The sequence below is a fragment of the Drosophila miranda genome, chromosome 4, assembly GCF_003369915.1.
Source record: "Drosophila miranda strain MSH22 chromosome 4, D.miranda_PacBio2.1, whole genome shotgun sequence".
NCBI classification, from domain to species: domain Eukaryota; kingdom Metazoa; phylum Arthropoda; class Insecta; order Diptera; family Drosophilidae; genus Drosophila; species Drosophila miranda.
In genome coordinates this window covers 11,576,413-11,593,524 of record NC_046677.1, presented here as the reverse complement: position 1 = coordinate 11,593,524, position 17,112 = coordinate 11,576,413, and the positions used below count along the sequence as shown (strand labels likewise).

Below are 17,112 nucleotides of genomic sequence, written 5' to 3'. Positions count from 1 at the left end.
GCGTTTTTGTCATTATTTGGTATTTTTTAGCACATTACTACGCTGTTTATAGGCGAAATCCCAAAACTTGCAACCCTGGTGGGAGGGCGAGGGCTCGCTCCTCGCATTTTAATTAAATATGTGTTAAATTGCAATTAAACTACGTAATACGTAGAGAGGTACATTGAGAAACGTGTGCGCCGCGTCATTGCGTGTTCGTCGTGTGTGTGCGTTGTGCGGCTGAGCCCCCAAGTGTTTGCTGAACGGTAGTGCCCGCCCCCAAAACGCTGTGTGCGTGTGTGTGATTGAATATGAAAAACGGAGGCAGAGACAGAGGTCAAAAGTGCACGTTGGCCAAACAAAAAGCTCCTTGTCCCAAAAAAAAACAACGCAGTGCACCATTTGTGGGGCAAGGTCATATCGATGGATCAAATCGATCTGAAAATTAAAGCCCGTCAATCGATTTGTTGCATAGAGGAGGAGGAAAGGGAAAACATTTCTGTTAAGGCATTTGTATTGGTGCTGTCCGCTGCCGACGCTGGCGCCCGCAAATATGCTGCCTGCCTGCTCTGTCTCTCACTCGCTCTCTCTGGCAGCACATTCCTATGCTGATAAGACGCGCGCGTGGGAACGAGAGGGAAGTGCGTCAGCTGTTCAATGTTTTGATTGTGTGCAATCGCACAGGTTTGGTTTCCAGAGGCAGCTTCAAACGGTTCTTTCGGGCTGCTCTGCCGCTGCCGTGATCAGTTCTGTTCGTTGTTCGTGAAATGGAAAAGCCCCCATTGCTCCAGCAAGAGCTTCATACTCGATTCATTTGTTAAAATTCGTTGGGCGCGTGCTGACGGGAGCGTTATTCCGCGGAGAACCACAAGCAGTAGCGGAGGTAGAGAAAGAAGCAGAAGCAATTGAAAATTTTCATTATCGGCAATTGCTGCGCGTTGGCGCTACTGACGTTCGTGCTATCCCCTCCACCTCGACTGGTTTATAGTGAGTGTGTTTGTGTGTGTATGATTATTGCTATTATTATTGTGCTTTGTGACGCATATAACGGCAAAAAGCGGGGCGTGTTTACCATTAGAACGTGTATAACAGAGACAGAGAGAGAGGAAAGCAGTGTTAGGTGTGAAAGCGAGCAAGAAGACAAGTAAGCAGTATCAGGAAGAAAGATGCTGAAGCAGTGTAGAAAGAGGAGTTAACAAGTGTTTATGATCCAAGCAGTGTGAAATGAAGAACGTAGAAGTTTGAAAGAACTAAAGCAGGGATAGGAGCTTAGTAGGGGGCAGTTAAGAAGACAAAAAGGCAGAAACTAGAAGAGCAAGAAGTTTGGGGTAAAGAGTGTAAACAGTGTTAAATATGCTATCTATTAAAAAAGTGTTAAAGTGTCAATCAAATACACGCTTAAAAATAGCAAACAAATCAATGACTTAATCAGAAATTGTTTATAAACCAAAAAGAGCGTTAATTAGCCATAAAAACAAGAACTAAGAAATATAAATAAAATATAAAAGTGCTAATAAACAAATGAAAAGGCGCAGAAAATATTAACATAGTATACCCCAGATAAAATCCCATCTATTGCCATCTCTAACCATCTCTTAAACCATTTATAGAGCTATGGAAAATCCCCAAAACTACGAGCGAGAACCGTTAATTGCTATGAGAAACATTAAAAAACGATTAAGTGTGCCCAAACACAAGCAGTAGAGTCCCAGACAGACACGTTCCACACTAGCCAAAAGAGTGACCAGGACACAGGTTCCACAGCAGCGAAAAGTGTACCCAGGTCACAGGCTCCACAGCTAAAAGTCAACCGTGTACCCCCGTTCAACAGCATCCACAAACTATAAAAACAGTAAAAGAGAAAGGCTATACCATACCCTCCTCCTGCACTTTTTGCTGAAGATGATGCTGAATAAATACGAGAGCTATCAACGCACAAACCAAATGTTTCCGCATCAGCAGCAGCAGCATCAGCTGCAACAACAGATGCAACAACAGCTGCAGCAGCAGCAACAGTTGCAGATGCAACAGCAACAGTCGCTGTTTCCACACCTTCAATATGGACCAGGACCCACAGGATGCTCCCCAACCTCAGCGGATCTCACGGCGGCCGCCATACTGAAAGCCGAACGGGAATCGATCCACTCGGGCCAGTTTATGGTCTCACACTTCGAGGCCGAGGAGGCGCAAGATGATCTCGAAGACGACGGCGAGGTGAAGATGCTGGATCCAGAAGATCCCAGCTTGGACAAGCCCGGCTCCCCGGCCAACACCTGTCGCGACGTGCAGCTCTACGTGCCCCAGACAGTGGGCCACCATTTCAATAGCATGGACCAGGAGTGCGATGAGAACAGCATGAGCATGATCACCTCACATCTGGAGATCGAAACTTCACTCACCAAGCTCTTCAAGTGCATGAATCTGGCCTACAGGTGAGTCTTGTCTCCATTTCAGTCTAGTCCATTTCATTTTCCCCTCCCACCAACAACACGTGCCACGGGCATAAAAAAACAAAAATCAACGAAATATAGTTTCCCGCTCTGTTTGGTTTCACGCGTACGCCGCGTGATAAAAAAATTGGCCAAAAAAAACCACGAAAAAAAAGCTGTGACAGCTTTGGTCGCATAATCGCGGGACAGCAGCGCTACCGGTGAATGCTCGGGTTACTTTTGGACCCAACTTCGCCTTAATCGCGTTTGTCCGCCGATCCGTCGTCTTCCCAGGTTCGAGGTTCTCCCATTACTGCAGACGTCAACGCAAAATTTGCTAAAATACGAGTAATATCACAATAATACGATATCAAAAGTGATACGTAGCACAACAAAGTAATACAGAAACAGAAACAGATCTCACCCCAAAACTGATTCGAGTCGCAGTCAATGTACTCTTGCCACATAACCGCTACGAACTTCTGGCAGGTGAAAATCCAATGAATGAAAGAAATTCTGAATACGGATATAGAATGGGATTGTAGGTGAGAGCATCATTCATTTTAATGGATAACTCATCCAGACAAATATTGGGAATGATGTACAACTTCTTTTAAAGAAACTCCTTGAGATGTGTTCTTCTTTTATTCGATTATCTTATTCTTAGTGACAAATATTAGAGGAGATTGTTCAACAAGTATCTGTAACATTTATAAAATTGAATGGTTTTTATACGCAATGCAACATATTGGTAAAAGATATTATTTCAATTCCAATCACCTTTTACGGGTATACAAAGAGATCTTATAAAATTGAATTAGTTCTCAGTTGCTTTTCCCTTGCATAGTGTATTCGATCCGAATAAGTATAGAATTTCTGTGTCTGGCGACAGTTTGCACATAATGCCGTATCATTTTTGAAATTCCAACGCCTGGGTACACCGTAGAATATTTCTGGTTCATTCAGACCTTTAGTCATCCTCACACATCGTACGTTCCACCGTCTGTTGGACCTATTTTTAACCCCATGTCCCGCAAAAGTCCCATATTTCGGGCTTCTTTAGCATTGTGTTTGTTTTTTTGTCTGCCATTTGGCATACGAGTATTTTATGGGGCCCTACGTCTCTTATCAGGCAGATAGTACGAATATTGTGCTATAGCGGGGCTTATCAGCAGCGTCCCAGCATTTGCACAGGACTTTTATTCAGGTTTACTTTTGTTTTATTTCGAAACAAACTGCGCTGTGGGGCAATACATTAGATAATGCGCAAAAAAAAACAAATAAAACTCTTACGCGGGTTGAAAGTATAGTTATTCGAGGAAAACATCGGGAACGGGCCTCCCCAATCTGATAGATTAGTAAACTATAGCCCGTAGGAACCATGGAATCAATGGCTAAAACTGCAGCAGATTAGAGGAGAATCGTAGAAAGACTTAATTAGCATTATGGTGTCCCAAAGAATTCCATATCACAGCCGCTAAATGCTTCAATTAAACGTACGCTCTCAACAGGTTTATTTCTACTAAACGGGGAAGCACGCCAAGTGGTACCAACTGGTGGTTCCACTCCGGGAGTAACTCCAAATATATTTGGTGGTTTTACGAGCCAATTCCATGGCTAGGAGTATCATAAAAACCAGTTCGGAGTGAGGAATGGAAGAGCTTTCTTAAAAATGTCACAGGGAATATGGCATGCTCTTTCTTTTTAGTAGCGGAATAATTCATGGAGAGTGGTATTAGATCATTTCATAAATTGTAAATATAAATAGTAAATTAACAGTATCCAAGGAGACATCGTTCACACAATTTTAAACGGTTGAAGTCTGTTATTTTCCATAGAGCAACCAGAGATCTTAGCAGCATCTTGCCCTCTCCATTTTTTTGGTGGCTCGAAAACTCGTTTGGCTTTCGGCCCAGACACAACAAAATTTACAATTTCATTAACCCAAAATTAAGTACCCATTCCCAAAAAAAAAGGGGAAAAAAAAAACAAGTTCAAAGAATTATGTTTTAAAAAGCAGCAGACTGAACAAGAGGGAATATTCGGCTGCTCATCATTCAGGTCGATGACGCAGCATAAACAGTGGAATGGAATTTCCCTCATCACCGAAAACTGGATGTATGCCAATGCTCTGTGGTTATATCATGTGCTCTCGTACAATACAGGAAGCAACGTCACTAGATAGTGCCGATAGATACAGATACTCGTATCAGAGAGTGGTGTGTCCGTCCCCCACAATGGGTGGTCGGAATGCAGGCTAGCAATTGTTGGGGGTAGAGAACCACTGCAGCTGATGTTTGTTTATTAATTCCTACTGAATGGATGAATCAGCGGCAGCAATAATAATCATAAACAAGAACTCGCATGTGTCGTATTGATTAGAGGTTGTTTATTAAATTGATATCGATATGTATCCATCAATTGTTTTTCCTCCAGATTAACCTAAAGGCAGGGGTAAATCTTGATTAGAGCAGCGGATTTATGATACTTTTTGCATACATACATGTACATACATATATGCGGAATTGTATAGATAGATTTCGCTTAGATTACAGGGGTTAGGGGTGCATCTATTCATAGACGGCAATCTTTTCATTTCTATATTATTTATAAACAAATCGATTTGTTTATTGCAAACTGATTATTCAGACAGATATTGAAACCAAAAAGGAAGTGTTTGTTTTATTATTGTTGAAACAGATATCAAAAAGAGAGAGGAAGTATTGTTTTGTTCCCGATGCAACCACTTGTCGTATGAGTAATTTAACCCACTTTTCGATTGGGTTTAACCCAATATTTTGAAGTGTCTCTATCTATTTTGACTGTTGTCAGTGGTTATCAACGATTGTTATTTGCTTTTCTTGAGAGTTTTGCTAATGATTTTCCTCTCTTTGCAGTCAAAAACTCACTTCTCCCAAATGGAATCACTTCAAGGGTGTGCGACTCCGTTGGAAGGACAAAATTCGGCTAAACAACGTCATCTGGCGCTGCTGGCATATGCAATGTGAGTAATTTATATTTAGATTTACATATTCTTAAGTTAGGAAATACATTTTCAATGTGGAACGAATTTGCGTGGGCTTTGGGCTTTGACGGGGAGAAATAGCAGAAAAAATTAACCCATAAATAATAAAAAATTGTTTTTAGAATCGGGGGAATCGTGTATAATAAAAGTGTGAAATGCTCAAATAGGGAATTTATTTTTGGATAAATTAGAATGTTTTTTTGCTTGAAAATTAAAGCAACAACATTTTAGTTTTATAAACCTATTTTGAAGTTCCCTAAAATTCCATTTCAACACATCTGATCAGTAATCCATATAACATATTATCATATCTGGAAATTAAAGGACATTTGTAGCCACTGTATGAATAGCTCCCATCCCTTTTTCCTTATCTGCTGCTCTTGATAGTACTCTTGGAAATGTTTTCCTCCAATTACATGGGCTGCGGCCCTCCCCCGTTGACCGCAGTCGACATTGGTAAAATTTTCCAAAATTAATTCTAAACCATTTTAATGTTTGTTTCCTTGAGCAGCGCCACACGTGCCAAAAGTTACAACAGAAACAGACAAAAACAAAGCAGTGGAGAGCGAAGCGAGCAGACCAAAGCTAATCAGAGAGGGAGAGCATAGGCGAGTGAAGCTTTCAAAGCACAAAGCGATCGCTCTTTATATTGCTCTCTCGTTTCTGCCCACACAATGCAGAGGGCGATGTCTGACAGGGACAGGGATAGGGACAGACAGATGAATTACTTTATTTTGTTTGTTTTTTGTTTCGTTGCTGTCTGGAGAGTAAAGTTGTCAACTGGTTTAGGGCAGAATCCCACTCTCCAGGCCAGACCAGACATCATCATTTATTGTCCAAGTACAAGTACAAGTAGCGTTGCCAGGCGGCGGCCGACCGACCGCCGACCGACCGCCACTGCGTTATCGGGGCCTTGGTCCCGTTATCAAAGTCTGGTCTCTCTTCCCCTCTCGTTTTTCTTGTCATTCCATTTAAATTCTAGTCGTATTTGGCCACTGCTTGATTTGGATCAGCAAAAAACATATGATTCCCGCGCTGATGTCTGGAGCACAATCTGGTCTGGCAATACTCTCAAAGTTTTTCCCGCTTTAGTCAGTCTGAAGTGTGGCGCAGACTACGGCGCTGCCAACGGTGCCGCCCCGTGCCCCGAGCTCTCAAGTGTCTCATTGATTAGCACCTCTGTTGTACAAAATATATACATTCCCAACAAACCAAGAAGCCAAACCAAGAAACATTCATAGCAAATATCAGTATTCAGTATCAAAAGTTTACAAGTTCTCAAAAACAGAGCAAAGTCATCTTCGATTTGATTTTCGAAAATTTTCCGTTACATCATTGGAAGTGCGAGCGAGTGAGAGGTGGGCAGCGCGGCTTTACAACCCACAATTGAGGAGAGGGCGACCGATTATCTCTATCGTCGAACCCCAGATGTCGACGACAACGGAACGACAATCGACAGCGACAACGACAGCGACAGCGACGACAAAGGCAAATGGAAAATTTTATGTTTATTTATAAGAAACAACAACCTACAACAAGCCCAGCAACAGATATCATTTAGTACTTGATTCTATATAATTTTCAACCTATAATCTTTATGCTTCATAGCACCAGGAACCGCCCAATTGGGTGACATTGTATTTTCGGTGGAAAGACTTCCAAATTCCCTTAAAGCAGAAACTTGTATTATTTTTTTGCAATATATTCTGATCAGTTTTTCATTGGTTTATCTCCCGTTTTACCTAACATTCAGCACATCCAACATTTCATTGACTTACTACTCGTGACTATAGCTTTTGTGAATATCTTTTAAGTGACTTGACACGATTCCACACACCACTACTCCGGTTAATTTGCAACCTTCTTAAAAGATTTTGCTGGCCAAAAATTAATCTTTTCCCCTCATTTTTGTGTGGCTTTCATAACTGACAAGCCCCACTCTTAGATGTTGTTCGTGTTGCCTTTAAATCTACTGAAACTTGCACTCAGATACGTCAAAGAACTTTAGACATATCATTTAGGAAACACCATTATCTGTTGTGGAAAAATTTCTGCTTTTAATAGGGTATCTGTTCTCAGAGATCTAAAAATAAATATACGTAGAATACTATCACAATGTTTGTTTGGGGTATAAAAATAAAGACAAAATGCCTAAATTATATGTACAATAATTACTGATTATTATGTATGAATATTATCTTAGACAGGAGTAGTTTTTGGGGTTTATTATACATATGCCCCCAGAGATTCCACACATCCAAACCCTTGTAATAATAGCAGGTATCTACAGACTTGGAGCATTATACGTTCGCTCTTTGCATCTTTTTTACTAAAAATGGGACTGTAAAACTGTTCAGGCCTGTATCTCGTTGATTTAACTTAGTGAATGATATAGATTTAATTGCTGTTTGCTCTGTTGTGAAATGCTTAGATACGTCACATGCCTCCATCCCCCAAAAATACAGAAAGAAGCACCAGAGATACAGATACTCGCGCACACGTTTTGGTGACAGCTTTTTGTCATCATCTCCGGGGGGAATATTCACTATCTCTCCGTAGAATCTTATCAACCTTTTTGTTACATTTGTACTTGTATTGTATTTCTATTTTTCTTTTTTTTTTCAATGTACATATCTCCCGTACTAAACTGTGTTTTTGTGTGTTTTTTGCAGTCATACAAAAGCGCAGAACACCGGTGTGTCAATTCGCATCGCCGCTGGACGTTGACATACATAGTAATCCTCAAGTAAGTAATAGTCATAGTGACATCTGTGGACAGGTGGAGAGTGGATGTTAGTGTCCACAAAACAAGTTGGGGAATGTGTGCAGAATATCAGGTAATCGATAAGGTAAATGGGAGCAAAAAAAACCACAGTGATTGCAAAGAGAGAGAGGATCTTAGTAATATGAAATTTGTTAAGCACTGGAATATTGTGGAAATCCGAAATCTTAGTTGTGTCTCGAAAAAAAAATGTTGACTTGTTTTAGTTATACTTCCAGTACTGTTATTATCCTTGAGAAGGATTGTTCTATTAGGACTTATATAAATGTGCGATAACTCCATCTTCAAGTGTCCCAATCGACCGATAGGCGCTGCCGCATGACGCATAGCTATCCGTAGGTTTAGGAGGTGTTTCCAGGTTTTGCACTCTTGAGTCCTTTCTTTATCACAATCACCCTGAACAGTTTTACTATGGACTATGGCACAATATTTTTCTGTACCGAAGGGCACTTCCGCATGACGCGTCGAACTACTGCTGTCTTCCTCTATTCATATATTTTAGAGCGGTTTCCGGATCCTACTTCTGCCCCTCTCCTGATAATAATATCCCTAAACACTCTTATGGCTTAAATCGCAATCTTTTTCTGGACTACTCATTATTATTTAGCATCTACTGATTATTTTCTTGATTTCTGTTCAAAGCGACGCCGTTTCCTTTGCGCCACAATATTTATAGAAGTAGAGGAAAGGTCGGACGGGCAAGGTCGCACATACAGAAAGTAGAATAAACCAAAAAAATCCAACAGCAAACGAGGAATTTTGATTTGCGTCCAGCGAAAGTAGCCAAAACGATAAGTACCCGCTGAGCGAAGATTGTACTCGTACACGTACTTTCGGGGGGTACTTATAATGAATCTCAGCCTATAAATAAAAGTGCCTGCCCCGCCGATAGGTTAACGATAGCTAAAAATACATCCCCAATAACGTACCGCACTGGCACTCTTATCACGTGCTGCTGTAGAGAGGGTCCCGGGGGGATGGATGGTGGTAGGATGGTAGGCTGCTGCTGACGTTGGGGTCCCGGGTCCCAGCTATATCTCTACCCATATCTCTCTCTTAGTCAATGGCGCACGACAATCGTACGACGATCACGCATCAGTCGAGTGATGTCCTCCTGTCCTACCCTCGCTGGGGGTCGTGGTTTTGCGATAACTAAATGAGGAGATCCCGAATGCAGAAACCACCATCCAAAGTCGTGTGCCTGATCAACGTCAGCATTTAGGGGTATTTATGACTGCGGATGATTGGATTGGCTTTTGACTGCTAGGAATTTTCAATTTATGATGGTTATTATGCCACAGAAACGATCTATTGCGCTTAAATACTTGAGAGCTATATAAAGCGTTGGATTAACGTGGAATCGAGTATTCTGAAGTTTTGATCGACCGAGGAGCTCTGCTCCATGACGCGGGATAGGCATACAAGTTCAGAGTATACGAAGTCTAAGGTGTTTAACAAGAACAAAGGATAATCCTACTGCCTCAACAAAAAAGGTTACGATTGGTTGTTTATCTTCTCTTATAACTATCATAGTATTAGCCCTGGTAGACATCCTTCAGATATACCATGAAAACCAACAGCAGTGTTGATCGAGCATTAACTTCCTCATAGATCAAGAAAACGAGCAGTGCACGAGTATCAGTTTCTTTGCACAGTGTCCCCTCCATTTGTATAATTAGTAGAGATATTGCAACAGCACCACACACAAGCCCCTTACAACTGTGTGTAGTAGTATCTGCTAATTAGCTTATCAACACGAGCGTTTCTCTGTTTCGGTTTCGGTTTCGGTTTCGAGTGGGTTACTGCACCTGAAGGCACTGTGCTCTAGAGAGAGGGGCAAAGCCTCGCCGAACACACCCATTTTATAATAACAATTCCCATTGCTGTGATTTCTCGCTGTCGTTGTGTACCTGATACTCGACGATGTTGAACAACATGCAACCTCCTCCCGTACACCTGCCTCCGGTAGTTTTCCCTGGTGTAGGTACTTCCCTATCGTAGAGCTCTCTCTGGGCGAGACTTTACCCTGTACCCCCAGTAAAAGATTTATCTTATCTTTGGTTTACAAGCTGTTCTCATTTGGCCGAGTTAGCGAAGAGTTAATAAAACAACCAAGACGTTCGTCAAGAAAGCTCGGCAGTTGAGAATTTTGTGACTGCTTTATGCTGTGGGCTTATTTTCTGTTTGCTTTCTGACAAAACAAATCAGTTTGCAAAAGTACACCTACCTGGGGAGTAGTCAGAATCAGAATTGGAATCGAAATTGTTGGGAAAATGTGCAAGGTATGTGGGGATTAATTACCACCATCTTCCTCTCTCTCTCTCTCTCTGTCTCTCCCTGCGGTTACCTCTGAGACACTCGCAGATTAGCTTTAATCGTTATTAAGTTTAGTACATACGTATTTAACATTTACTTTTGATTAGAAAATTAACAACACATCTATCTTTCTGTCTGTACCCCAAAACACACCCAAACACGCACACAGACCGTTGTGCTTGAAGGCAAATACTGGAAACGTCATTCGGCCGTAATCAAAGCTGAATACAGAAAATGGCGCAAGAACTATAGATCGAAGGCAACGGGATGCTTAACCTATGATTCGGTAAGTTCTCCGAATTTGTTGATGGACTTTGTGGAGTTTTCCATTTCCTTGAACTGAACGAGTATGACCATGTACGTGAAGATTGCCGTGAAGAGCTGTAATCAATGGAGTACAAATTGTCCATTAGCGTCTGGAATAATATTTTTATTGATGCACGAGTGTACCTTGAACAAAGTGCTCTTATCTAGAGCAAAAAATCCATAGGCTGTGAGAATGGGCTGCTGTCGTAGGTTTTTGAGTAAAAACTTTTCAATCTACGAGTGTATTTAGATAAAAGGAAAAAAGTTTACGGAAGAATGTTCCTTATTGCTCTTTGTTCTTACCATTCTATCCAATCCTGTCCCAGTTCTTGGTACCTTTGCCAATATCTTTGCCGTTTTGTTTGCCTGAAAGAAAAGGAATTGACAATATATTAGATTTAATGGACTATTCTATAAGAAAGCTATTTGTTTTAAGTCTCACTTCCACCGTGATGCCGTTTGTCCGCAACATTAGGAACAATATTATCATCCAGGGTACATCCCAGAAGATGGATGTTAAGGCCATTAGTATGTACTGTTTGGGGCCATATTTGCCCTCCAGCACAGTGCTTATAAGAAAGAATGGACCCGCGGGAGAGAGGAGCAGCACCAGAGCCACAATGGGCAGCATAAGCAGACCGAAGCACTCGTTGAGTTCCCCCTCGCACAATGCCAGAATCTGCTGTCTGCCACGAAGAGCAGGAATCTGTTGTCTGCCACGGAGTAAAGGAATCTGCTGTCTGCCACAGAAAATAGTTGCCACATCTAGGGAGGCTATTCCTTGGAGCAGCTCCTCGTTGTAGTGCGTCAATCCTGCTGCCATGATCTGCTTGAGGCACACAAAAAACACGAGCAGCAGACAGAGAACCAGGAAGGCATACGTATAGAGCGCAACATTTAATGTGAGGGCGATGGAATCCAGCCCCGCATGTCTATAACCATTGATGTGGTTCCCAAAAATGAGACCCGACAGAGCTCCATAGAGTACGAAGTTGTTGAGGAACTGCCGATCCGCACTGCCGCCCAAGCACGTCCGATTGATGGTGAGCAGAGACTGCACCAACTTCATATGCCGATGACGCCTGAGGTAGAGGAACACGTAGAGCAACCACAGGACAATGCAGGAGCTTCGAAAGATGACCGCCTCATAGAAGTTTCCCGTGCGATTGTAGACCTTCACATGAAAGCGTTCGGGCTGCAGATGCGCATACGTGAGGGCACCCGTTGTCCCAGAGAGAACTACTACGGTATAGACCTGAGCATAGCGCTCACACTCAGGAGTGGCCTGGAGCAGACACCGTTCCGTTTCGAACTGCCAGCACATCATGCCGAGGAATTTCAGGGCCCGGAGATACAGGCGCAGGTCCCGACACACAGACATTTCGCAACGAACTAAAGTAATCAAGGCAGTGGATATACCATTTCAGTGAGGTCTGTCTCTCCATCAAATGTCAATACCTTTGGATTAATTAATTAGCTAGATATGAGTGCTGATTCGAGATTAATGGGTGGGGGAGGGGCCTTCTACTCACCTCCCTTTGGACATTTGTTGTACCCATCGCGAGCACCAGCAGGGCCACCCAAGGCATGCTCCAGAATATAGAAGTCAAGAACATAAAGGCAAAGCGCCATGGCATACGAAAGCGGCCCTCGAAAAGCGTCGAAATCAGATAGAAAGGACCTGATGGTGTGGTCACTAGCACATATCCGGTTATGGGGAGCAGCAGGAGACCGAAGCAGTCGTTGATGTCCTCATGGCAGAGCCTTATAATCTGATTATAATCACGGAAATCCTCATAGAACTGACGGAACTCGCGGGACAGCTGGCGACTTTCCAACAATTTTCGATTGTAGCACCTCAAACTGGAGAGGAGTATCCTTTGAAAGCTGACAAACAGGACCACCAGCTGTCCCATGAGCATGTATGAGAATCCATACTGGAAAAGGTAGATGGGAATGGACGTCGGCCGGACCTGCGCCCGCCAGTAGCCATGGCCATAGTTGATCATGCAGAGCACAAAGAGTGTCAGATGGATGCCGTACAAGGAGGATGACTGTGGATCCCTGGAGGCCCGGTTGAGGCGCAGCATTGTCTCCAAAAGACGAGCATAGCGACAGCGTCTCACGTAGAGCATTGTGTAGATCAGAACTGTGATCACGTTGCACGTCCGGATGTTGATCAAAGCATAGCAATTCCCCGTTGCATTGTAATTGACCATGAATAAGTGTTGTGGCATGTAGGTGCAGTACGTTTGGATGTTAAGCAGGATCCACAAGACTCCCCACAGATAGAAACGTGCCACGCGCTCTTCCGAAGGCGTCGAGGAGACAACGCATTTGTCGTAGTCGATGTGGAATCGCAAGACCCCTAGCAACCGAAGGGTTCGCAGGTGAGTCCGCAGCTCCCCGAACGAGTGCATCCTCATCGAAGTGTGGCAATCAACTGATGAGCAGAGCCGGGGAAGGACTTTCCTCTTTTCATTGGATAACTTACCCCAGGGATTGAGTGAATTGAATGAATAATGAATGTGTGTGGAGGGATGATTGAAGTGCACTCACTCAACCTTGAAAATGGAAGGCGAACCTCTTGGGGAAATGTTTGTTTAGTCATGGGCTGAGTCGATTCATTGCATGTGGATATTATTAAGTAAATTAAGTATTCACCTCTTTGCCGACCAAATCAGTGCGTAATGTCATCAGGAGGGCCACCATAATGGGTAGATTCCACAGGAGTGTGACTGCCAGAGGAATCAACAGATGACGCATCCCCACCAGCCTCGCATCGATCTCAAAGACAATCGTAACCATGAAGAACGGTGCTGCTGGTGCAGAGAACAGCAGGAATGCGATAATTATCGTCAGGACAAGTCCAAAGTCAGAGGTCAAACGTTGCTGGCAGACCCAAAGAAGTCGATTCCGCTGCAGCAAGCGGATGCGACACAAGGTGGTGGATAGCGGAGCACGCGAATGTACGGCAGCAGTCAGGTCTCGATTGTAGAGGCGCACAAGGCTGGCCACGATCTGCACCAGGCAATTGTAGAACGCAATAACCAGCGCGATCAGCATATAGCTGAAGGACAAGAAAAAGAACAGCAGAAACGAGTGCAATGGATCGATGTCACAGTAAAACATTATCATCGTCTGCAGCAGGCCCGTAAGCAGGACCTGGCTCACAAATAGGATGTACAGTCGAAGGAACTGTCTCGAATGGCAGTTCCCCAAGTCCACTCGATTATGGTAGAGCAACACCGACACCAGCGACAGGAAACTGCGACGTCTTAGGTAAAAATATGCATAGAACAGGGACACCATGAGGCAGGTGAGTCCATAGTTGGCCACATAATAGACATTCCCCACATTAGTGTAGAGGGGGAGCTCGTACACCCGGGGTTGAACAATGGCATGGCCCAGGGCCAGTAGAGCAATGCATTGCGAGCATACAAGTCCTGCCAGTGCCAGGGTTTCATCAGTCCTCGAGGCATGTGTTCTGTATTCACTGTCGTGGGGCTCATGGGTAACGCAGAGGAGACCGAGGCACTTGAGACTGGACAAATACACGCGCAACTCGACACCGAGGGACATGACGGTACATAACGAACTGGCAACACAGGAGGTGCAGGTACTTCTATGAATAAGGACCCCACAGAACAATCAATAAATAGATTGATCTCGATTTAGCTGCCATTAGCTTTGTGAGCATTCATGACCGTGAAATAATTAACCAGTAAATAATTAAGGAATATGGGAGAGGCTCTATAGAAAGCCTCTTTGCCAAGGCAGAAAAGAAAAAACTACAAAAACTTCCTCGACAACCGATGCCAACCAGACGCACATGCGAAGAGTGCGAAAGAGAAAAGAAAATACATGTCGTGTGCATGCAGTTTTCCCAACAAAACATACCTGTAGAGCCACGCGATTGCTCATGAAGCTGGCGCCACAGGTCATCAATGAGGGCGTCAGCCACACCAGATAGCCCACTATCTGTACACATGGATTTCTGTGGGATGGCACCACCATGGCTAGATATATCACACCAGTCACGTCGAGAGAGGCAAACATCCAAGATAGCCAGGCAATGAAGCCATACACCAGACTGATCTCCACGTTGCACAGCAGGACCAAGCGATCGTGCATGTCCAGGCAGCCGCGAAGTCTCAGGACGTTCGCGGAGCCGAGCTTGGGATCCCGCATCTGTGAGATTATGAGGGAAATCTGCGACTGATTCGAGAGCAGGAGATGCCGCATCAGGTGGACCATGCAGCAGTAGGTGCCCATCGTGAAGCTGGTGACCAAATAGCGGATGGGGAATCCCAGGGCAGTGATCACGAACAGGCGCGTGGCATCCGACAGCCACTCAAGGATGCAGATCTTGACGAAGTTGTACAGGTAGAGCATATTGGAGATGATGATTATCCAGAGGAGACGTTTGGGTAGCTGGAACCGGAGATGTTGCAAGTGTTTCCTGCGATAGAACTCCAGCTTGCGAACGATGCGCAGATGGGGAGCCTGCAGCCAAATGAGCCAGGCATTCTGCACCAGAAGCATCCCCAGGGCCAAGAGCATCACCAGGCGATCAAAGTGATTCCCGGTCTGGGTCATTTCTTCCTTGAAGGCGTGATTCCAGTAGAGCACCATTATGGCGATGCAGCCGATGAGATACGTCTGCACGGCAAAGTGCACCACATAGCAGATGAGGCTGCGACGCAGCCGAAATCTCTGCTTGGAGAAGTTGTAGTCGATGCAGAAGATGCCCAAGTAGCGGCAGATCCTGTAATACACACAAAGCTCCCCAGACGGAGGGTCCTCCATGACGAAGGACGACTGACTAAAGACTGAACGTGGTCGAAGGAGTAGGCCGATGGATAGACCCTAACATTACCCAAATTGTGTTTTCTTTGGACTGTTTTGATTTCCTGAAAGCCGCAAAGTCAATAGGCTGTCAGTCAGGGAAGCGTAGCCCCCCAAGGACTCACCTGATTGGACAAATCGTTAATCATCAATGGGAGGATGAGGTAGACGAGCATTGGCGAGATCCAACAGACAATCCTTGCCAGCTCCTGCATCGAACTAAAGCCCTCCAAGGTGCTCACATAGGCTATCAAAACGCATTCCATGATTTGGTACAAAAAGAGGAACAGCAGCACGCCGCCGTACACTTGCACGAATTCCCATTGGGACAGCATCAAGATCTCATCGTGGAGCCGCAAACACCAAGCAAGGGCTCCTCGAGAGATGCCAGATGGATCCCCCAGGAGCACCTGCAGAAGTTCCCCCTGAACAGATAGGAGTCTCTGCAGGACGCACACCATGCTGCTGTACAAAGTGAACTGGAAATTGGCGCACAACAAACGCAAAGCAAAGGCCAGGAGAGTTAGGATATGGGAGAGCTTCATGCCGGAGAGCCAAATGTTGGAGCCAAATGACCCGATCATAAAGGCGTACCAAAGGCACAGCGCAACCCACAGGCGGTACACCCATCGAGGCTGTCCCAAGGCGAGAGTGTTCACTTTTAGATGCCGCATCACCTTGGAGAGTCGACGCAGGAGAGTCACTTGGGCTTGTTGGTGCGCACGGAACCACAGATTGGCCAGGAGTTGGGTAACCGAAACAGTCAGTATCACCGCGTGATCGTAGATGTTTCCCGTCAACGAATTCGTTTCCATGTAGTTCACGGATTCAGCCAATGCGGACACAAAAGCAGACACAAATATCACTGCCACAACGAACTGCAGCCCGTAGCAAACGCAGGTGCCATGAAGCGTATATCTCTGTTGGTGCTGGGAGTAATCCAAGTTTGAGAGGCCCAGATAGCGTTGATAATGGAGGAACTTTAGCAGTTTCATTGTGCTTAATGCGTTAGTTCAACTGCAAGACTGCAGTCCTGCAAGTCCTGAAACTGAAAATTCTACTCGAAAAGAGGCGGAATTCCCGCCAGCAATATCTTGTATCGCACATCAGTAAAGCAATTAATTAATACATCTAGGATATGTGTTGGTATTTCTAATTAATTAAAGAGTTATTGTGGTGGTTTCTCTCCCTCTATTATGAAAGGATGGGGTAAGGTGTGTAGAGTGGACGCAAGAGTTCCTGGAGGACTCACCTGATTGCTCACATCGTTGACCATCAATGGCAGGATGAGATACAGGAGCATTGGCGACAGCCAACCGGACATCGTTAATGTCATCCTAAGGTTAAGGGACCCCTTCAAAGTGCTGACATAAAATATCAAAACACATTGCATCACTTGATATAAAAAGAGGAACAGCAGGACGCCG

The 17,112-nt window shown here is 44.3% G+C and overlaps 4 protein-coding genes across 8 annotated transcripts in view; 1 reads left to right on the top strand and 3 right to left on the bottom strand.

Annotated features, from left to right (window-relative positions):
* Positions 1-87: 87 nt before the first annotated feature.
* Positions 88-17,112, top strand: part of LOC108162951 (carbohydrate-responsive element-binding protein) — a 23,009-nt gene continuing 5,984 nt past the window's right edge. Inside the window, exons 1-5 of one of the 4 annotated variants that reach the window (XM_017297948.2) lie at positions 88-158; positions 1,590-2,411; positions 5,306-5,412; positions 8,106-8,179; positions 10,701-10,817. In XM_017297948.2, the coding sequence (XP_017153437.1) occupies positions 1,882-2,411; positions 5,306-5,412; positions 8,106-8,179; positions 10,701-10,817 (828 nt within the window). In that variant the 5' untranslated portion in view covers positions 88-158; positions 1,590-1,881. Of the gene's footprint in view, positions 246-296; positions 967-1,589; positions 2,412-5,305; positions 5,413-8,105; positions 8,180-10,473; positions 10,498-10,700; positions 10,818-17,112 lie in introns of those variants that run through there. The other 3 variants (XM_017297947.1, XM_017297946.2, XM_033392853.1) reach the window with 3 other exon arrangements.
* Positions 10,802-15,646, bottom strand: LOC108161120 (gustatory and pheromone receptor 39a-like). Of its 2 annotated transcripts, none has more exons than XM_017295343.2 (4): positions 14,738-15,646; positions 11,141-11,203; positions 10,982-11,071; positions 10,802-10,912 (listed from the first exon to the last, which is right to left on the bottom strand). In XM_017295343.2, the coding sequence occupies exons 1-4, from the start codon at positions 15,644-15,646 to the stop codon at positions 10,808-10,810; spliced, it is 1,167 nt and encodes a 388-aa protein (XP_017150832.2). In that variant the 3' UTR covers positions 10,802-10,807. The 2 variants fall into 2 exon arrangements, with proteins under 2 accessions (XP_017150832.2, XP_033248745.1); XM_033392854.1 differs by lacking the exon at positions 14,738-15,646 and adding an exon at positions 11,280-12,258.
* LOC117188666 (gustatory and pheromone receptor 39a-like) lies at positions 12,275-13,263 on the bottom strand. The gene has a single exon (XM_033392855.1). The coding sequence runs from the start codon at positions 13,261-13,263 to the stop codon at positions 12,307-12,309; it is 957 nt and encodes a 318-aa protein (XP_033248746.1). The 3' UTR covers positions 12,275-12,306.
* The window catches only part of LOC108162953, a 2,057-nt gene continuing 725 nt past the window's right edge, over positions 15,781-17,112 (bottom strand). The window contains exons 1-2 of the mRNA XM_017297951.2: positions 16,938-17,112; positions 15,781-16,665 (exon numbers count right to left, since the gene is read on the bottom strand). The exon at positions 16,938-17,112 is cut by the window's right edge and continues 725 nt beyond it. Coding sequence (XP_017153440.2) covers positions 15,781-16,665; positions 16,938-17,112 — 1,060 coding nt within the window. The remainder of the gene's footprint in view (positions 16,666-16,937) is intronic.